Source organism: Silurus aristotelis (assembly GCF_946808225.1).
Source record: "Silurus aristotelis genome assembly, chromosome: 27".
Classification (NCBI taxonomy): Eukaryota; Metazoa; Chordata; class Actinopteri; order Siluriformes; family Siluridae; genus Silurus; species Silurus aristotelis.
In genome coordinates, this window is record NC_139600.1 from 14,356,310 (window position 1) to 14,378,534 (window position 22,225).

General features: G+C 41.4%; 2 protein-coding genes across 3 annotated transcripts in view; one reads left to right on the plus strand and one right to left on the minus strand.

Moving 5' to 3' along the window:
• Positions 1-1,165, minus strand: part of grhprb (glyoxylate reductase/hydroxypyruvate reductase b) — a 2,971-nt gene extending 1,806 nt beyond the window's left edge. The window contains exons 1-3 of the mRNA XM_083532987.1: positions 974-1,165; positions 208-338; positions 51-123 (exon numbers count right to left, since the gene is read on the minus strand). Coding sequence (XP_083389113.1) covers positions 51-123; positions 208-338; positions 974-1,113 — 344 coding nt within the window. The 5' untranslated portion in view covers positions 1,114-1,165. The remainder of the gene's footprint in view (positions 1-50; positions 124-207; positions 339-973) is intronic.
• Positions 1,166-4,946: 3,781 nt separating this feature from the next.
• uba6 (ubiquitin like modifier activating enzyme 6) lies at positions 4,947-20,823 on the plus strand. 2 transcript variants are annotated; one of them, XM_083532800.1, is made up of 33 exons: positions 4,947-5,516; positions 5,819-5,912; positions 8,320-8,414; positions 8,515-8,543; positions 8,685-8,779; positions 8,917-9,028; positions 9,136-9,216; positions 9,335-9,457; positions 9,796-9,919; positions 10,153-10,256; positions 10,362-10,424; positions 10,625-10,701; positions 10,805-10,871; positions 10,998-11,141; positions 11,310-11,377; positions 11,721-11,799; positions 11,915-11,995; positions 12,081-12,158; positions 12,729-12,910; positions 13,011-13,116; positions 13,188-13,277; positions 13,500-13,580; positions 13,708-13,836; positions 14,494-14,545; positions 14,686-14,749; positions 14,841-14,910; positions 14,998-15,069; positions 15,333-15,453; positions 15,977-16,170; positions 16,363-16,490; positions 16,602-16,689; positions 19,521-19,615; positions 19,735-20,823. In XM_083532800.1, the coding sequence occupies exons 2-33, from the start codon at positions 5,875-5,877 to the stop codon at positions 19,877-19,879; spliced, it is 3,075 nt and encodes a 1,024-aa protein (XP_083388926.1). In that variant the 5' UTR covers positions 4,947-5,516; positions 5,819-5,874; the 3' UTR covers positions 19,880-20,823. The 2 variants fall into 2 exon arrangements, with proteins under 2 accessions (XP_083388926.1, XP_083388925.1); XM_083532799.1 differs by having other exon boundaries at positions 4,947-5,045.
• Positions 20,824-22,225: the final 1,402 nt, after the last annotated feature.

Sequence of the window (22,225 nt, forward strand, 5' to 3'; positions counted from 1 at the left end):
AAGAGTTTGATGCTAAGCCTTTACTAGAAACACGACGAAAACGAACTCACCTTTTCTTTAGCTCATCCAGTGAAAGATGATCAAACCCGACCGACATGGTGCTGACCACCTTTAGTTTTGGACCTGCGGTCATACAAAACGCACACATTTCAACTGCACAGCTCTTCTCTCTCGCAGGTGAGTGGTGAAAAGGCTTCTGAGTCTGACCTGCAGCGTTCAACAATTCAGCGTCGATCTTCTCAGTGAGGACGCAGAGTAGACCGTCGCAGCCTTTCACCTTTTCCAGGAGCTCCTGCCGAGGAACTGGGTCATCAGAGTCCCACAGCTCGATCTGCACTCTAGGGTAAGGAAAGATCAAGAAGGGGCGAGTTATACAGATTTAAGTGGTTTCATACCGCTTGTATTTTGAACAATGGTGGATCTCTAGACAGCTCTGGTGCACTAAACACTCAAGGGCTCCTCGAGGAACCGTATTGGACTGTGTCTCTATCGGAGTACTACAATCCTTTTATGGAGATTAAAACCTTTCAATTGGTGGATGCAAATAAGGCCAGTTTCTTCCATCATTTATTGCTCTCCAAATGTTTGCTTGCTGTTGAACTGATACTGAACTGTCTGTTGGCTTGACCCTGATTGGTGGATTGCTGCGTGTTTGATTAGTTCAGTTTTTAATCCGCTCATAAATAAAAATTAACAACTGATTTAGAAAAATGTAGTTGAGTTGAATGTAGTGAAGGTAAAGTAAAAGTCTCCCCAGATGGAAATACTTCAGTGAAGTACAGAAAAGGCTACTTAAGTACAGTAACGATCGACTTTGTTACTGTCCAAACCTTGTCTAAAAGCTATTTCAGTGCAGATGCACCGAGACCTCATTTGATTCCTACATGATCCACTCTGGCCACCTCAGACACGCGTTACACTCATGCTGGGTCAAATTAAAACATATCCTACAGGAGGAGTCATGAGAACTCACTGTGCAGACTTGCGCAGGATTTCCAGTCCCTGCGGCGGCACTTTACGGGAGACGTAGACGCGCGGTAATGTTGCCATGGCGCGCTGCGTCGCTCCGAGCCCGAGAGCGACCTGCCGAACCGCCGCTCTGCTACACCACATCCTGAACTACACTAAAATACACTGAAACACACAAAAGTGTGCAACCAAGTCCCAAAGTCTTCTTTACACATTACACACACAGCGGACTTTGGAGCCGGACCGAAATTCAGGGGGAGGGTGTGTTGTTTTTGGATGCGAGCTGACGGAGGTGAGGCGATAGACCCCCAGGGCTTCGGGTCAATATGAGCTAAGGATAGGCGTCAGGATATGATATAGTATTTTGCCATATTTGTTTCTTCCCCAAACTGTTACCACAAAGTTTGAGACACACAGTTGAATGTTTGGTAGCATGAAATGTTCCCTTCATTTGAACCAGGAGACACAAACCTGTTCCAGCATGACTAAGCCCTGGTTCACAAAGCCAGCTCGCTGAAGATTTGCTTTCCCTGAGTTGGAGTGGAACATCTCCTGCTATAAAGTTATAAACCCTACTGAACACTTCAGGTGTGAATCTTTCTGCACCCCCAGGCCTCCTCACCTCATCTACATCACTACCCGACTTTACTAACACCCCAGTGAATGAGCACAAATCTACACAAAAATCTAGTGGAACATCTTTCCAGTGGACTGGATGTTATTAGAACAGCAAATGTCGAATGCGATGTTCCAAAAGCACAAACCAATCTCACGGTCAGGCGTCCACAAACTTTTGTCCGTAACGTGTGTAGACACAAGAAGAAAATATTGTGCATGTAATGCAACTTTGTGTCTGTGTAATCAGAGGTAAACATATGAGGTAAATGTTTGACAGGTTTGACAAACAAGGGCATGTCATCATGCGCGCGCACACACACACACACACACACACACACACACACGGTATAGGGTGCAGTAATTAGTAAATTAGGTCTTGGTCTGTATTTGATCTGTGTAATAATGCTGGCTCGGCATTTTATAATAAACAGTTTTTTGTTTTCATTTATTTCACAGGAAAATTAAGGAGAATTACACAGGACACTGAGTCTGTACAGGGTTGATGATATTGGAATAGATGACCACACACTTCAATCTTTAGGTAACACATTAACTCACGTGACCCTGGAGCACCTACCCAGAGTGCTCTTTCCCACCAAGAACATCAACTCTGCACCCAAACACATTTAATAAAGAACAATACTGAGATCCTGCAATTCCATTCATTCAGAACAACAATAGTCATACGGAAATATCTGCTAATCCAGGCTGCCCCCTAATCCTGCATGCTGCCACCCACCACCCAATTCACTGATTCCAGCTTTGCAGAAGATCTCATACAACGTCTCAGTGTGAGAATCATCGGCTGTGATGGACCACGGAAACACACCAGAGTTCAGCTTCCAAAAGATCCAAGAAATCAAGAATTCCTCCAAAAAATGCATTTGTACCGAAAGTGACTATAAAACCGCAATAAAAATGTGAAACGGAATCCTGGAAATGTATATTTACATGAAACCTCACGTTCATGTAAATTGCATATGTTTGAAAGTGTTAAAAATGATGTAATATACCACCATTAACCCTCTTCCTCTTCTCCTGAACATACCATCTCAGTCTGATCCTACAGCGGTGTAAAGATCAGAATCACAGTCTCCTGGTTCAAGTCTGACTTTCAGCTTTTCTTTGTGAAGTAAAAAGTTCTTTAAAACAGTTTGTTAGTATCAGATCATATGGCTCTGGATTGAGAGGTTACTGGTCTGAACAGTGACCTGCTTCACTTCTTTTAGTTCTGCTTTATATTTTATATTTAGCCAATTCTATGTGGAGTCTTAGTTTTGTTCTGAGTCGTTCCTCAGCAGTGTAGTGGTGAATGTTGTGGTTTCTGGTGGTTGATGGGTCGAGTCCCAAGTGTTCTAGATCTAATTATTCTTACTATTACAAATTAAACCACTCATTAAATCCAGACCTTTAAATATTGATCTCCTTTTCCTCGGATCTGAAATATTTTTTTACAAAACACATCGATGAGCCAAAACAGCAGCTGTGTGTGAATATAGGAAGCAGTTTTAAAGTGGTCAGGATGCAGCTCATTAATGCACTCAGTCAGTTTTCATGGGATTCAGTTCTCATAGTTACACTAATAAACTCTTGTTACTGAGAGAAGCTACAGAGGTGTGATGAACACTGAAGCTCCACCATCAGACAAAGAAAATCAGATCACTAGTGGTGTTTTTTTAAAGACACAAGTCTAATAAGCAGGAACATTTTAATAAATAAAAGTGTTTTTAACTTTGTTGTAACAATAATGATACTTATTACTTAATAATAAAACATGCTCCTGAGGTACCATTGGCCAGTGCCCCTGTCCCTTTCTTCTCTTCAGATCTGCCCGTTTAATCCTAAAGCTGGAAATGTTTACGCTGTTCCACATTCGCTTTTTCCCTTTTCCTAAAGTCAGGTCAATTAGGCTTTCATTGTCATTGCAACAATATACAATTCAGAACACTTTGAAATAAAACAACATTCTCCCAGGACTGAGGTGCTCCACAAACCGTGGTGGACGAAGTAAACAAACCTTGTACTTGAGTTAAAGTGGAGATACAATAGGGAAAATAATCCCCCAGTAACAGCATCCCTTTAAAGATTCACTTGAGTAAAAATACAAATGTACTTAAGTATCCAAAGTCTGTGATTTATTACATCTTTAATGTTCCTTTTATCATTTTTGTCATGAGACTGTTGCCTAATCAACTCAGTTTATATGAAAAGACTCTAATGTGACTCTCAGCACATCAGTCTATTAATAGAATGGTATTAATGAGTCAAACACTGATCGATATCTATTCAAAATATAACGAGCCCAAAACCTTCTTTTCAAATATTCCAATAAATTGAGTAAATAAGGTTTATTGAGTTCAAGTCTGGAGTTTCTTCCATCATTTATTCCTCTCTAAATGTTCTGCTTGCTGTTGAACTGATGCTGAACTGTATGTTGGTGATATGTAGATACCACCAAGTGTCAATCAAAACAAGTTCAAAACAGAGCGACCCTGATTGGTGGATTGCTGTGTGTTTGACCAGTTAAGTTTTTATCCGCTGTAGGATCGGATTCCCTTTCAGTTGTATTTACACACTTCACCAATAGAGATTCACGAGAGATTCCCAGTTTACCATTCATAATAAGTTACTCTGTGAAGTCACAGTGCACCGTTCTCCATCAAGAGCGTAAACAATGCCAGAACACTGAGCAGCAACCGTCCGACATCACACAACCTACCAAACATTACTTAGCAGATGACAGCAAGACTCACATCACACACGATCAAATAATAAACCCAGTAAAGTTTGAGTGTTCTGAATCCTGTACCGTGTTTTTACTGACACGCTGGGGCGAGTACAATCTTCTGATCAGTGCACACCAGACTGTGAAACCTCCCTACAATTGGTCCTTCAAGCTAGATAGTAAACCTTCCCAACATCCGCTCATAAATAAAAAGGTCTAAATGACTGATATCGCAAAATGTAATTGAGTAAAAAGATATTTAACTTTGATGTAGTAATGTAGTGAAGTAAATGGTGAAAAGCTACTTAAGTAGAGTAACAAATTACATTTACTTCAATACTGTTCAACAATGTACACAAGACACCATGAATTAACAAAAAACAAAACACAAAACAACACACAACTAACTGGGGCACTAACTGGTCCCAAAAAAAAAACACTTATAATATTATGTATTTGTATGTACAGTATTTTGAATTACTATGTAACTTTATTTATTTATTATATGCATGTTATCTGCATCTTTATTTATTACTTCATAATTTTTTACTTTATTGTTTTTTATTTTATATTATAAAAAAACGTATATAAAACAATGACATATATGTATGTCATTTACTTACTCCTCCCAGTCAGCAGGTGGCGCAGTGATGCGTTGTCAGCTCGGGAGCTGCAGACTGAACCCACCGGAGAAGAAGTGGACGCATTCTCGGTCTTTCGAGCACACTGACAGGTAACTCAGTGTAAACTCGTTTATTTTATTTATCCGGTTTTTAATAATTTGTAGTTTATTTTGTGGTCAGTAAAAAGCTCCTTAACTTGCTGTTATTTCCGAAAACAAGCGCGCGCTCTTGTACACTCACACATCGCTGCCTACTTTATCCAAAAACGCGCAGGCCGGTGAAGCTAATGACACTCACTCTGAGTAAGCGGCTTTTCATCCCACCTGCACTCCGGAAAAGCCCGCCCCCAGCTCTGTGATTGGTTACCACGTTATCGGCACCTGAGCTGGCGAATCAGCTGCGTGGGAGAATAACATATCCACCAATTGCAGAGCGTGACACGGGGTTTGTCTCTAAACGGATGGGAAATGAAAAAATGCATAATCTCAGACTGTATTAGTTAGCTGTGACTAGCTGAATGAAGTGAACCGGGAGCAGTGTCTTTTTTAACGGTTGTAATTAGGACTGTTCAAAAAATAAAGGTAATAATAAGTGCTAAAACATAACAATATTTTTAGAATGGTAAATAAAATAGTTAAGACGCGGTCCCTGAGGGCGGCGGTTCCAGAGGGTCACGGTGTGATAACCGTGTATCGTGGTATCACGGTATGAAAGCGATACTAAAAATCGAATGTCAACAAAACTATTCAGTCCCTTCGGTTTTTTAGGGAATGAATAAGTATTTTTTTTTTACTGGATGGATCTGTTATAAGTCATTATAAGCCTTGTGACTGCATGCCAATCTGACTACTTTTTATATCTTTTATTTATTCCTGTGGTGCAGCCTGACTCAAGTCCACAGCAAGAACAAGCCGTCCCCCCCTCTGTCCCCTCTCCAACATGGCTGACCCGATGGACATAGACGATTCGCTGTACAGGTAAGACGTGAAATCGACGTGAATTCATCCCGTGTGACTGGGAGGAACGTGCTGTCTGCCTTCTTCCACATACATGAGCTCGCACTTGGTCATGATTTGATCCTGATTGTACATTCCTTTGCTTGAAGGGGGAAATGGGAGAGAGGGAGAATCAGAGAGAGGGATGGGGTGGCAGAGATTAATTGAAGAATTGTAAAAAAAAACATCACAGCAGCAGCTCCATACGTAGTCTCAAATCTCAGAGAGATGGTCAGTAGAAACATCTAAATCCACATCTAAATCCACACAGATACTTACACAAACATGTTTTTGAGTGGATTTACAAATGTTTTAACCATTTAAGATCGATACTGTCATATATACATGATATTGTGATTTGTGGTGAGAGTAGGGATCAGGTGGAGAGGAGTTGTGGTATTGTATGAGGAAGTCTAGTGTGTCAGAGAAGTATGTGAGGGTGGTGCAGGACATGTATGAGGACAGTGTGACAGCAGTGAAGGGTGCAGTAGGAACGACAGACTGGTTCAAGGTAAAGGTTGGACTGCAAAAAGGATCGGCTCTGAGCCCTTTCCTGTTTGCAGTGGTGATGGACAGGTTGACGGACGAGGTCAGACAGGAGTCTCTGTAGACTATGATATTTGTGGATGATATTGTAGGGAGTAGGGAGCAGGTGGAGAAGAGCCTGGAGAGGTGGAGGTACGCGCTGGAGAGAAGGGGAATGAAAGTCAGTAGGAGTAAGACAGAGTACATGTGTGTGAATGAAAGGGTGGGCAGTGGAGGGGTGCGGTTGCAGGGAGAGAAGGTGGAGGAGTTCAGGTATCTGGGGTCAACAGTGCAAAGTAATGGAGAGTGTGTTGGAGAAGTAGAGGGAAAGAGTGCAGGCAGGGTGGAGTGGGTGGCAGGAGTGGTTTGTGATAGAAGAGTATCTGTGAGAGTGAAAGGGAAAGTTTATAGGACTGTGGTGAGACCTGAGATGTATGATGGTATTGACAGAAAGACAGAAGGCGGAGCTGGAGGATGCTTCAGAGTAACGAGGATGGACAGAATTAGAAACAAGTTTATCAGGAGGATAGTGCAGACAGTATGTTTTGGAGACAAGGTGAGGGAGGTGAGATTGAGATGGTTTGGACATGTGCAGAGGAGGGACATGGGGTTTATCAGTAGGATAATGCTAAAGATGGATGGTCCAGGAAGGAGGAAAAGAGGAAGACCAAGGAGGAGGTTTATGGATGAGGTGAGGGAAGACATGTAGGTGGTTAGAGACGATCTGCTGTATGTTCTGCGGTGGTGACCCCTAACGGGAGCAGACGGAAGGAGAAGAAAAAGTGTATGGATATAAGATATATTTCTATATATTTGTATGACTTTATTGTTGACTTATTTGTTCATTTATTTTCACGCTAAGTAGTTATTTGTTTGTTGTATGAATGAGAAATTGTATGAATGGGGTTTTATTGACATGTAAATATTATGAGTCTGAGCAGTGAAAAGCGTGTGTATACGTATATATGTATATGTCAACAATGCATAAATACAGATATTTGTTGATTTCTGAAGAGATAAGCATCTAAAATATAATTAATTTAACTTTGTTGAATATTTAAATGATCTATGCATAAATGAAATATACAAACATTGAAAACAAGCATTTGAATGTAGCAAAGCCGCAGTTAAGTTACTGTCGTAGTAAATGCTTTTAAAAGAGAACTGAACTGAGAAACGCAGCACAGGTTTGATAAAAAAAAAAAAAAAAAAGGAAAAACATGCATTGGTGTACAAATGCATAATCATTCGCTGAAAACCACAACAGTGACTAAAAACATCATCGTTTACTGCCGCTGTGATTTTTAGATTTAGTGATCGTTTGCAATGTTTGAATTGAATCATCATTGCGTCGTGAGCGAATCACGACAGAACCGATCCAGTGCGACTGTCTAAAAGTTACAGTTTACACAATAACACTTTATTTAACTACACCATTTTCACATGATGAGGACACAGTTTTTACTTACCGCGCTGCTGTTTCACCTTCATCAGTCACACCAGTGTGTTTTGACCCCGTACTCTTCGCCATTTTCAAGCGTTTGTGTTATCTTCCCTCACGCTAATCCCGTAACCTCAGCAGCCCAAATTAACGTATCAGTGTTCACGCTATACCAACTATCTATATGATCTATTTATTTATCTACTTCTGTCATTGTACACAACTATATGCTTAGTCTAATATAGTTTAAATAGGAATAAACCAGGAGGTTTGCTGTTACACGAATATCACCGTTTCCATTATACCAGTGTTACATGCGTCACTCTGCCCCAGTTTACAGACACAGAGGATGTGTGTGTGTATATACCAGTAGTAAATGTCTTCAGATTCTTGTTGTTGGTTTTTTTTTGTGTGTGTGTGTAGTCGGCAACGGTATGTCCTTGGAGACAGTGCCATGCAGCAGATGGCTCAGTCCTCTGTATTCTTGAGTGGATTGGGGGCTCTGGGTGTGGAAGTAGGTAAGTAGAACAACTCGCTCTCACACACACACACACACACACACACACTTACACACACTTTTCCAGAGACTAAATCAAAAGCATGTGCCTCCTCTTATAGCTAAGAACATTGTCCTTGCTGGAGTGAAGGTAAGAGAGAACTTCTTATTTCATATTGGTTTATATGCCGTGTGTGCATTGTTTTTGAAAGCTCTCTCTCTCTCTCTCTCTCTCTCTCTCTCTCTCTCTCTCTCTCTCTCTCTCTCTCTCTCTCTCTCTCTGTGTGTGTAGATGGTCACATTGCATGACAGTAAGCAGTGTGACGTCTGGGATCTGGGCACTAACTTCTTTATCCGAGAGGAGGACGTTAAGAGCCAGAAGATGAGGTTTTAAGACTTTCACATTTTTTCCCTAATAAAATAGCGAATTCAAATGTGAAATGATTTGTTCGAGAATCTTTAGAATTTTTGTAACAATTGTGAAATCAGATTCTTTGTCTTTCTTCTCTCTTCGTGTCTCTCAGGGTGGAGGCGGTGCACTCTCGGGTGGCCGAGTTAAACCCTTATGTTCAGGTTCGCGTATCGAATGTAGCCCTGAACCACACCACTGACCTCAGCTTCCTGCTTAAGTACCAGGTTCATATAAATTAATAACCAGCTCATTTTCTCTGTCCCTTTCTTTATAACTTAAGGATTGCCATTCATGACCATATTCTGTGTTTGTGTGTGTGTTCTGTCCGCAGTGTGTTGTGCTAACAGAGACGAGTCTGAGCCTGCAGAAGAGGATTAACAGTTTCTGTCACTCTCAACAGCCTCCGATTAAGGTGGAGAAAGAATTCATTAAAAAAACTACAAATAGGTGACGGTGTGTTTTTAATTTTGTTGCCATGGTGATAGGGAATGAGATGTGATAAATATGGTTGCGTGTTCCCCCCCCCTCAGTTTATTAGCTGTGACGTGTTGGGGATTTGTTCTCGAGTGTTCTGCGATTTCGGCGAGAGCTTCGAGGTGTCTGACCCGACAGGGGAGGAGCCTAAGGAGCTGTTTATTCAGAATATCAGCCAGGTACACACGTTCAATTTACACACACACACTCACACTATATATACCCTTTCATCTCATTGTATATGGGTACTGTAAAAACGTTTATTTTATGGACTATGATATACAGGATGGTTGATTGAATGTAAATTTGGTACAATATAAAAAAAACCACAATATTAAAGATATCCCAGTACTCTGAGTTTCTCTGTAAAAATGTATCGCAACTTCATTTATCATGATACAAATACGATATCGATATCGATATCGAAATGACCTGAAGCTGAACCAAACCTCAAATCATATGTTTGTATGTGAGAAGGAGAACAATGTTCTGAACGCGGTGATATTGTGTGATCCAGGAGAACCCTGGCGTGGTGACGTGCATGGACAGCCGTACACACGGCCTGCAGACAGGACAGAGCGTGAGCTTTCGAGAGATCAACGGCATGAATGAGCTCAATAGCACTACGCACCAAATTACAGGTACACACACACAAACACACACACACACTCGCGTGTAATTTATGTGTCATAAATTAATGACACAGTTATGATTAAAGTGATGCTTAAAAGTTTAGTAAATTTTATGCATTTGCATGAGTATGTATGGATTCAATTTTGTGTGTGTGTGTGTGTGTGTGTGTGTGTGTGTGTGTGTGTGTGTGTGTGTGTGTGTGTGTGTGTGTGTGTGTGTGTGTGTGTGTGTGTGTGTGTAGTTCTTTCTCCATACAGTTTTGCAATCAGTGATACGTCGTCCTTCAGCCCGTATCTTCACGGCGGCATTGTTCAAATGGTCAAGATGCCCAAAACCTATCACTTCGTACGTGAAGCTCCTTCACAACTGTGCTTCTGAAAAAAACAATAATAATGAAAAAACTGCAGATTTTGTTGAGCTTAAATGTGTTTGTGTTAAATGTTTGTGTAGGAGACGATGGAACAACAGTTACAGGACCCACAGCTTCTTATTCCAGACTTCAGTAAACCTGAGGTACGTGTCTATAATATACAAAACTTGACTCCTATCTATCTATCTATCTATCTATCTATCTATCTATCTATCTATCTATCTATCTATCTATCTATCTATCTATCTATCTATCTATCTATCTATCTATCTATCTTTCTTTCTTTCTTTCTTTCTTTCTTTCTTTGTGGCTGATCATGGTTTTGTGTATTTGTACACATCAGGCACCGCTGCAGAGCCACACCACTATGATCGCTCTGGATATCTTTCAGGAACAACACACCAGACTGCCGAATATAGAGTAAAGATGATTTACAATCCTTTTATTTTTTTCAAATTATTATTTTTCATCCTGTCATTCCTGTGTCATTTTGTATCTCCTTGGTGGTGCTGCCCTTTTGTAGATGTTCACAGGATTGGGACGTTTTGCTTAAGATTACCGAGGAGGTCCACACGACACTCAAGAAGAAAGTGAGATTCCGTCTGATTTTTCACAGACTGATGTACAGATTAACAGATTTTTTTTATTATAATTTTTTTTATTATTATTATTATTGTAGTAACCCCTGTGTGTGCTTTGCTTCTGTATGTGGCCAGGCGAGTGTAAACCCATCGTTTGTGAAGTGTGTGTCGCGTTGTGCACGAGGCTGCCTCTCTCCTCTGGCAGCTGCCGTCGGAGGCATCGCTAGTCAGGAAGTGCTGAAGGCTCTCACTGGAAAGTTCACGCCGCTTCAACAGTGGGTAGGTCACGTTGGATCCAGGACAGTTTGGGGAGGAATCACATATACCTGGAAAAGTCAGGTGTCCAAATACTTTTGTCCTTAAATGTATTTGCAAGGCATGTTATAAAAAAAAAATACTGTGTGTGTGTGTGTGTGTGTGTGTGTGTGTGTGTGTCTGTCTCCATAGTTTTATCTCGATGCCTTAGAAGTGGTTCAACCCCTCCAGTCTCTTCCTGTGGAGGAGTTTGCACCTAGGTGAGTTCTCCAACTTTCTGAACATGAGCAATTGGAACGTTTTGAACATCCAGACGCTCAACCAGTCCCACAGATTAGCTGTGTTTTGCTGAACACAGAAGGTTACACTTTTTAATGGAAGGCTGGTTGCATAGGTGTGCACACACTTTCATAATCGGGGATGTGTGTGTGTGTGTGTGTGTGTGTGTGTGTTTGGAATAAACCAATCCCATTCAACAACCCGTCCAAACTCACATAGTCCAAGTGTAATGTAACCGTAGAGAGTCATGTCCATTTTTACCTGATCCTTCTTATGAACTTTATTCTTAATCTAACATGCTAAATTGTGTTTGTGTGTATGCAGGGGGGATCGATACGATGCTTTGAGGGCATGTATTGGCGAGTCCTTTTGTGTGGAGTTGCACAAGCTCCGAGTGTTTATGGTGAGCGAGACTTTGCGTAAAACATTTGTTCACTGTGCACTAAAATTAGAGCTGGATTTATTTCTATATAAAAGAGCACAGAGTTACTTTCATGTGTGGGTGTCTCCCCCTGCAGGTGGGTTGTGGTGCTATCGGCTGTGAGATGCTGAAGAATTTTGCACTGCTCGGGGTGGGACTGACCACATGTTCAGGGGAGGTACGGTCAAAGATCACAAGTGTGACACAATTACACAAAGCTTTAATGAGGTTTGTGTTCTTCATGAGTTTGTGGTTTGTCTCAGATTTGCGTCACTGATCCAGATCTAATAGAGAAGTCCAATCTCAACCGCCAGTTTCTCTTCCGATCTCATCATATACAGGTGCTTCCTTTTCTGTTCATTTATTCTTTTGTTTGTTTAATTCTTCCTTACTTTTTTATCCCTTCCTCTATTTCTCTATTCCTCTATACTTCCTTGTTCTTTTTTTTCTTCGATTCCTTCTTTGCTTCAGCTTTTCTTTCCCTCCTTCCTGCCTCATTCCTTCTTCCTTTGTTCTTCGTTAAATCTTTCCTACAATCCGTCCATCTGCTTCTCCTTTCCTTCCCTCCATCCTTTTTTCTTTCCTGTCCTTTCTTTCTTCATTCTTTCCCTCATTTTTTGCTTCCTTCCTTCCTACCATACCCTTTTCTTTCTTTCTATTTTTCTTCCTTCCTTACCCTGTTCTTTCTTTCTTTCTTTATTTATTTATTTATTTATTTTCTTCCTTCCTTCCTTAACCTATTCTTTTCTTTTTCTTTCTTTCTTCATTTGTTTTGTCCTTAAATCCTTTCTTGCTTCCCCTTTTCTGTCCATTCTTCCTTTCTTTACTATTTGTTTTATTGTTTTGTTTGTCTTTTTAATTTTACTTCTTATTTAATACATTTTTAAGTTTTTATTATTTTTTTATTTCAGAAGCCAAAAAGCATCACAGCAGCTGCAGTAACATTAGAGATAAATCCAGAGCTCAACATAGACGCTAACCTGCACAAGGTATGTCCTGCCACGGAGGAGACCTTCAACGACGATTTTTATTCCCGTCTCAGTCTGGTCATCACTGCACTGGACAATGTGGAGGCTCGGAGATATGTGGACAGGTAGGAGACCCTTTAAAGTTATTTTATATCATGCGAAATTTAGTCTATTTAATTTGTTCGGAAATGGCATTGAACTGCATGTGGCTTTGTGTCTTCACAGCCGGAGCGTGTCCAATCAGAAAGCGTTATTCGACTCTGGGACCATGGGGACGAAAGGTCACACAGAGGTCATTGTGCCGAATCTGACCGAGTCCTATAATAGCCATGTAAGTTTGTGTGAATGTGTGTTTGTGTGTGAGTGTATATTTGTGTTTCTAAATGAGTTTTATTTGTGTAGAGAGATCCACCGGAGGAGGAGATACCATTCTGCACTCTGAAATCTTTCCCTGCTGTGATCGAGCATACCATACAGTGGGCCAGGGACAAGGTCAGACACACACACGCGCACACACACACACACACTATATTTAACAGGGCTCTGTGATTTATTATTTTGGTTCTCTTGTGGCTTGAATGAATAAATAAAAAAGATACAAAATATATATAGTTTTATTATCTAAACACAGCTGTTCTACACAGAGCAGAACCCATGATTGTGAGTGTTGACATTCTGACATACAAGTTCTGATTTCATTCGCTTCCTGTTTAGTTTGAAAGTGCCTTCTCCCACAAGCCCTCCATGTACAACATGTTCTGGCAGAACCACGTGTCTGCTGTAAATGTATTACAGGTAAGGAAGAGGTTTTAGCCCTAATATCTTTTCTGCATCTTTCTGCTAGTGATATACTTTTTTTTTCCTCAATCCATGGGGAGCTTTTTATGGCCATCTCATTATCTGTGTGCTGTTTTTTTTGTAGCGGATGAAAGCTGGAGAGAGCATGGACGGGGGGTTTCAAGTCATCAAGGTGTTGAGTCGCCGCCCCACATGCTGGGAGCACTGCCTCGCCCTCGCTCGCCTCAAATTTGACAAATACTTCAAGAGAAAGGTACAGTTACAAACACTATCAAACAACACTACTGCTGCTACAGACCAGTTCAAGGGAGTAAACCATAACAAACGCATTGTGATGATACGGCGCATGTCTGGTCCTAAAGCATTTTTAAAGCACAGGGCTGTCGAAACGAAATGAGTAGACTTTTTAATTTTAGGTAAAACACTAATTTTAGCTAAAACACTAAAACAATAATATTTACAGTCTTTGTACCAATGTTGAGCAGAAAGTCTTGTATCTCAGGGATACAATAATCCACATCAGGTTTCACTCCTGTAATGGAGATGTGTGAATCCTATGAGTAGATAAATGCTGATTTTGTCCCTTTCACACCAGGGTGTTTTTTATTTATTTATATATATTTTTATTTACGCCAAATGATCTATTTTGGTAATGAAATTTAAGAATTTAAGTTAATTTATTTGACACAGACCTTTTGTGCATTTTTCTTTTTTTAGCTATACTTGAGTGGAAGGTTACACAAATCTTTTGAACAGACAATTGATTAATGCACAGCGTTTTAAGCGTTTAAGTTTGTACATCCTGACTTTCTAACACATGTTAATAACAAGGTAATTAACCACATACTATTGATAATATATAGTTTATTACATGCTAATAACATGCACTCCTTTTTTTCTTCTTCTTCAGGCACTACAACTACTGCACTCATTTCCACTGGATACACGACTGAAAGACGGCAGTAAGTTTCACACACACACACACCCGTCCCCAGGATGTGCTTAGAGTCATCAATGTGACGTTAAACATCTACTTCCTTTTCGGAGCGATTGATCCGTTTACACTGCTGTTTCTTTCTTTTTTTTTTTTTCCACCCCCAAGCTTTATTCTGGCAGTCTCCCAAACGACCTCCAGCACCTATTGAGTTTGATCTCAAAGACCCGCTGTGAGTGAAAAGCGGATTTCTCTTCTATGTTTAATAAAAAAAGTTTAAAAGCTTGACATTTATTATTCCTATGCTCTCATGTCATCTTCAGGCACTTTGGTTTCGTAGTCAGCACGGCTCGACTGTTCGCAGGAATTTACAACGTTCCACATTCTGAAAAGGTACAGTGTAAGAAACGTCGTGTCTTATTTGGTGTGGTCTCCAGGGAGACGGTTTTGAGGGAATTTTCTGACTTATTTTGGAACTAGAACCTGACGTACGAGGCTGTGGCAAGCGTACTGACTGAAGTCACCATTCCAGAGTACAAGCCGGCCGAGAAGGTAGTCACTCATACCTTATAGATTATAAATACAATAAATACATTACAAATCTTTCATTTGGATCAGTTATTAAAGTCTCAGGATTTCCTCTGTAATAAAAAAAAACTGGATGCTGTCCAAATGCTATTTATTTTTTCAAAACAAGTGTCACAATAAAAAATGGCTAAATAGGCTTTATTGTGTGTGTGTGTGTGTGTGTGTGTGTGTGTGTGTGTGTGTGTGTGCGTGCGTGCGCATTAATGTGTATATATTTTGTGTGTTAGCATATAGAGACGGATGAAATGGCAAAAAAGCCTGATCAGATGAAGCTGACGGTGAGCAGCGAGGAGGAAAGGGAAGCCATATCACATCTGGAGGAGGCCATCACATCTGGTTTTCGACCAGGTACATACACATTTCACATGCTTTTTTGTTTCTGAGTTACAAAGCTGTAAATGACAAAGCTGTATCTGCTGCCGAACAGTACGGAAGTCCTAAAATCTAACAAACATTGCTTCCTCGTGATCACGACTTCATTTTTCTGTGTATTCGGCATAAAAGCATGTTCTAGAAGCAGCAGCATCACCGCATCAGGGATAATACAAATAGTTATGGTTATCATCTATGATGCTGCTTCTAGAACATGCTTTTATGCCGAACGCACAGAAAAATGAAGTCGTGATCTTGGAAAAAAAAAGATTATAATGCATGGCCTATTTTCTAGAACAGACCTCCAATCTAGAGGCCTACACGGGACTATTTTCTTAATCCCGCTCCCGCTGAATTTCTGAAAGTTGTATTTATATTTTATTAGCCTTGAAACAAATTATAAACAACTTTCAAACAAATCTTTATAACTAGATCACCGCCCGATCCTCACGTTGATCGTCTCTCCCTTCTTCTCTCTCTCTTTGTCATGTGCACGTAGAGGGCTTTCATATGACACCGATGCTCTTTGAGAAAGATGACGACTCAAATGGTCACATCGATTTTGTGGAGACGGCATCGGCCCTGAGAGCTCGCATGTACTCGATCGAAGCTGCCGATCGGCTTCAGACCAAACGAATCGCCGGAAAAATTATCCCTGCCATCGCCACGGCTACCGCCACCGTCGCCGGATTGGTAAGGTCTTTTCTCCGTCTCTTTTTTATTTGATATAAAAATCATGTCTTATATTTACTGACAGAGAAAATCAGAGAACCCCAAAAAAAACTGCACACCAAATTTGCCTCAGCTGATCAGCCTCATTTGTGTAGATTTCAAAGAATGGGATTTTTTCTTGTATCAAGTTTATTTGATCTTTAATACCTGCAGGTGGCACTGGAGATGATTAAAGTTACAGGTGGTTATGGCTTCGAGTCGTTTAAGAACTGCTTCTTCAACCTGGCCATCCCTGTTGTGGTCCTCACAGAGACGGCTCGGGTCAGAAGGACGCAGATAAGGTAGGAGAGAGAGAGAAAGAGAGCGAGATTTATGAATATCATGCATCTTTTTTATTTGTCTATTCCTCATTCATTTTGACATATACCTCTCTCTCTCTCTCTCTCTATCAGAGACGACATCTCCTTCTCCATCTGGGATCGCTGGTCTGTTGTAGGACATGAAAATTTCACCCTGTCTGATTTCATCAGTGCTGTCAGGGTACGTCCCATCACAGAGCCTTGTCCTTTTTTAGTAGTGTCAGAGCTTCATCACAGTCAGAGGTATAGATGGGATTTGAACTCAGTACTGCAAGGCAGTACTTATGGTAGTAGAGTTTGTTTGAATGTGTCTTCTAGTAGCAAATAATGTAATAATTATTAATAATAGACAGAGACAGCTCTGGTTTACAATCTTGTAGTCATTAGGGTAGGACTCTGACTGGAGGAACAGATTGTGTATGTAAAAAAAAAAAAAAAAAAAAAAGGCATGGTGTTGAAGTATGGAATGGTTGCCATGTCGGTTCCTTTCACCTGGAATGAGTCTCCAACCATGCTCCAAAACAACCCTAGAAATTAAGCATGTTTGACTGTGGGGATGAGGCAGCCTGCTTACATTTTCTCTCATGTTCTCCATCTTGGAGAACATGAGAGAAAATGTAAGCAGGCTGCCTCATGTTCTCCATCTTACACGGAGATTGGAGACTGTAAGGTGTTGGCGGGGGACAGTGTAGCTAGACAGCATCGGATGGTGGTCTGTAGGATGGTTTTGGAGGCGAAGAAGAAGAGGAGGAAAGTAAGGTTTGAAAGAAGAATAAGATGGTGGAAACTGAAGGAGGAAGAGTGTAGTGTGAGGTTCAGGGAAGAGGTCAGACAGGGGCTCGGTGGTGGTGAAGAGGTGCCGGATGATTGGGCAACTACTGCAGGAGTGATGAGGGAGGCAGCTAGAAAAGTACTTGGTGTGACATCTGGAAATAGAAAGCAAGACAAGGAGACGTGGTGGTGGAATGAGGAAGTGCAGGAGAGCATTAGGGGGAAGAGGTTGGCAAAACAGAAGTGGGATCGACAGAGTGATGAGAAAAGTAGGCAGGAGTACAAGGAGATGCGGCAGCAGGTTAAAAGGGATGTGGCGAAAGCCAAGGAAAAGGCATATGAGGAACTGTATAAGAGGTTGGACACTAAGGAAGGAGAAAAGGATTTATACCGATTGGCCAAGCAGAGGGACCGAGCTGGGAAGGATGTACTGCAAGTTAGAGCAATAAAGGATGGAGAGGGAAATGTGTTGACTAGTGAGGAGAGTGTGTTGAGAAGATGGAGGGAGTATTTTGAGCAGCTGATGAATGAGGAAAATCAGAGAGAGAGAAGGTTGGAGGATGTGGAGTTAGGGAAGCAGGATGTAGATAGGATTAGTAAGGAGGAAGTGAGAGCAGCGATTAAGAGGATGAAGAATGGAAAGTCGGTTGGACCAGATGACATACCGGTAGAAGCGTGGAGATGTTTAGGAGAGATGGCAGTGGAGTTTTTAACCAGATTGTTTAACAGGATTCTGGAAGGGGAGAGGATGCCTGAGGAATGGAGAAGGAGTGTGCTGGTACCGATCTTTAAGCATAAGGGAGATGTGCAGACCTGCAGTAACTACAGGGGAATTAAGTTGATCAGTCACACCATGAAGTTATGGGAAAGAGTAGTGGAAGCCAGGCTGAGAGAAGAGGTGACCATCTGTGAGCAACAGTATGGTTTCATGCCGAGGAAGAGCACCACAGATGCCTTATTTGCTTTAAGGATGTTGATGGAGAAGTATAGAGAAGGACAGAAGGAGCTGCATTGTGTATTTGTGGATTTAGAGAAAGCGTACGACAGGGTGCCGAGAGAGGAGTTGTGGTATTGTATGAGGAAGTCTGGTGTGTCAGAGAAGTATGTGAGGGTGGTGCAGGACATGTATGAGGACAGTGTGACGGCAGTAAAGTGTGCAGTAGGTACGACAGACTGGTTCAGGGTGAAGGTTGGACTGCATCAAGGATCGGCCCTGAGCCCTTTCCTGTTTGCAGTGGTGATGGACAGGTTGACGGACGAGGTCAGACAGGAGTCTCCCTGGACTATGATGTTTGCAGATGATATTGTGATTTGTGGTGAGAGTAGAGAGCAGGTTGAGAAGAGCCTGGAGAGGTGGAGATATGCGCTGGAGAGAAGGGGAATGAAAGTCAGTAGGAGTAAAACAGAGTACATGTGTGTAAATAAGAGGGAGGGCAGTGGAGTGATGCGGTTGCAGGGAGAAGAGGTGGAGAAGGTGGAGGAGTTCAGGTACCTGGGGTCAACAGTGCAAAGTAATGGAGAGTGTGTTAGGGAAGTAAAGAAAAGAGTGCAGGCAGGGTGGAGTGGGTGGAGAAGAGTGACAGGAGTGATTTGTGATAGTATGGTATCTGCAAGAATGAAAGGGAAAGTTTATAGGACTGTGGTGAGACCTGCGATGTTGTATGGATTAGAGACAGTGGCATTGAGTAAAAGACAGGAGGTGGAGCTGGAGGTAGCAGAGCTGAAGATGTTGAGGTTTTCGTTGGGAGTGACGAGGATGGACAAGATTAGAAATGAGTTTATTAGAGGGACAGCACATGTAGGATGTTTTGGTGACAAGGTGAGGGAGGCGAGATTGAGATGGTTTGGACATGTGCAGAGAAGGGACATGAATTATATTGGTAGAAAAATGCTGACGATGGAGCCACCAGGTAGGAGGAAAAGAGGAAGGCCAAGGAGGAGGTTCATGGATGTGGTGAGGGAAGACATGCAGGTAGTTGGTGTAAAAGAGGCAGATATAGAGGACAGGGTGGTATGGAGACGGATGATCCGCTGTGGCGACCCCTAATGGGAGCAGCCGAAAGAAGAAGAAGAAGAAGAAGTTCTCCATCTTACACAAGTTCTACTGTTATAGACAAAAATGTCCAATTTGGTGTTTTTGTTTGTTTTTGCCAGGTCGCCTAGAAACAAAGGGAACATGCATTTTTCTGCTTTACTGATCAGCATTGTGGTGATTTCTAAAGTTTGTGTTTTGTTTCTCAGGAGAACTATGGGATTGAGCCCACTATGGTAGTTCATGGAGTGAAGATGCTTTACGTCCCCATCATGCCGGGACACAGCAAGAGACTGAAACTGACGTAAGACTCGCACACAATAACTCTTTTACAGACACTGCATTCCGACAGGACCCATCACATTATAAACCCCCCCCCCCCCCCCCCCCCTCTCTCTCTCTCTCTCTCTCATATCTGTGCAGTATGCAGAAGTTGATCAGGCCTTCAGCAGACAGGAAGTATGTGGACCTCACTGTGTCTTTTGCCCCAGAGATGGACGGTGACGAAGATTTGCCCGGTCCTCCTGTTCGCTATCACTTTAGACATGAGGATGGCGACAAGGCCTGACACACGTGCACACACACTGCTATTACACCTTCCCCTGTGGACCACTAGTGGAGTAGCACTTGATCAATCTGTACATAGTAAAACTTTTTTTTTCTTTATTTTCTACGGGTTCGTAATTTTATTGCATAGCTACGTCTGTGCCGATGCCTTAAGAAATATTGTGTGTCCATGATGTTGGTGATTTATTATATATTATTGATCTCACAGTCGAGGGAAAACAGTGTTTACACTCCTAACTTAAGGCTTACGATGACTAATTATTTTATCAGCGCAGACGCAGAAATCTAGCAGCATCCAAGCTGATCGCTTACGACGTAATGTTTCTTCCTTCTATCTGTCCTTCCTTCTTTCTTTTCTTCCATTATGTTTTTTTGCTCCTTCCATCCTTTAATTCCTCCCTCCTTCCTTCCCTTCTTCATGTTTTTCACATGCATTAATTCTAAGAAAATCTCCAGTTCTCCAAACCCCTCTCCAGAGGCATCGAGTCATTGAGTTAATAGATTTGCTCACGGTTCTTTTCGGATCCGCAACAAAAATCAGCTCCAGTCTCCGGGAGACGTCACAACACCAAATCCGAGAACTCCAGTTTGACCACTTGCTCAAAATTTCCAGATTGCTGTGATTTGAATAATTTTTTTTTTTTTTTTTTTTACTTCAAATCATGTAGCACACAAGACCAGAAAAGAAAGTGAAGAAGAAGCGAGATTTTCTTGCTTGTTTTTATTTCTAACAACGAAAAAAACGACCCGGCGTTTTTTTGTTTGTTCTTTTTTTTTTTCCCCTGCAAAATCCGTAACCAGGAGGTCCTCTGTATATGTGACTAAAATGATGTCAAACATTTCACAAGTTAAAATATATAAAAACAACGATGTTCTGAAATCATGAACGACTGTGACTGGCGAATGCAGCTGAACTTCTAATCCAAAATAAACTTTTCAACCATGTTTCAGTGTGACAGTGGGTGAGTTTTTGTTTAAAATCCTTCAATTCTTTGGTTCAGAAGAAGAATTTACACTATATGGACAAAGTATTGGGAAACCTGACATTTCCCAGCCAAATTGTATAGGATGCCTTTCAGATGGAATTCAATTCTCCCTTCACTTGAACAAGGAGACAAAAACCTGCTCCAGCATGACAATGTCCTGGTGCACGAATCCAGCTCCATGAAGATATGCTTTAGAGGAGTTGTTCTAAGCAGATCTGCTATAGAACTTTTTGATCTCATCCCTATTAAACATATTTTGGATGAATGTGAACGCTGACTGCACCCAGGCCTCCTCCCCTACATCAGTACCTGACTTTACTAACACACTACAAAATCTAGTGGAACATCTAAGAAGAGTCAAATTTATTATAAAAGCAAATGAAGACTAAATGTAGAACGGGATATTCAAAACAGGAAATCCTCAACACCAATCTTGTGCTCTGGTGTCCACAAAATTTTGTCCGTATAGCGTATAAAGATTTATATGATGGTTACTTATGGGTATAAAAGGACATAATCGGGTGTGTGATGATTTAAACGTGGTGGATTTGAACAGAACTCGCTCCAGCAGTGGAAATCAAAGCTCAATGTTAGTTTTTTGTTTGTTTTATACACCACCCTCAGTAAACTTGAGATATCTTAATTGAACATTAAGTGTATTGTAGCCAAGACTTTGTATAGATTAAAATCTTCCCAACGATCATATTCTTTTGTTTATGATAAAATAAAATGCTTTTGAGGGCTGAAGTTTAGAGCGAATGCACATGCCAGGTGCATGCATGTGTTGGTGGGATCAGAGTTCATCCCAGTCAGTGAGGAACCCTACAGCAGATATGCCTTTAACCCTCTAATCCAAATATCTGATAATGAAATAGTTTAATTTCCAGTGCTGGTGATTTATATTTCCTCTAAATGCTTACAGAACCAAGAGAAGTTGTTGCGAAGTCACGATTGAGTCTACTATCACAGTGTAGCCCAGTGTTGCAGCTTTCTCTGGTTCTCACACACACACACACACACACACACACACACACACACACACACACACACACACCAGAATAAGGTGAGGTGTTGATTTTGGTGTGTTGCTGCAGATGAACATTAAACGCTACGCTGAAGTGCTTTCTTCTCTCGAAAGAAACTATGAGTTCAAAGCCTGCTATTAATAGAAAAAGCTCTTCAAAGATTTTGGAAATGTGTGTGTGTGTGTGTGTGTGTGTGTGTGTGTGTGTGTGTGTGTGTGTGTGTGTGTGTGTGTGTGTGTGTGTGTGTGTGAGAGAGAGAGAGAGAGAGAGAATGCAGCATGCTATGAAGATCATGCCTGCCATCAGGTTCCATGATTAGGCCTCCCCTCAGCAGAG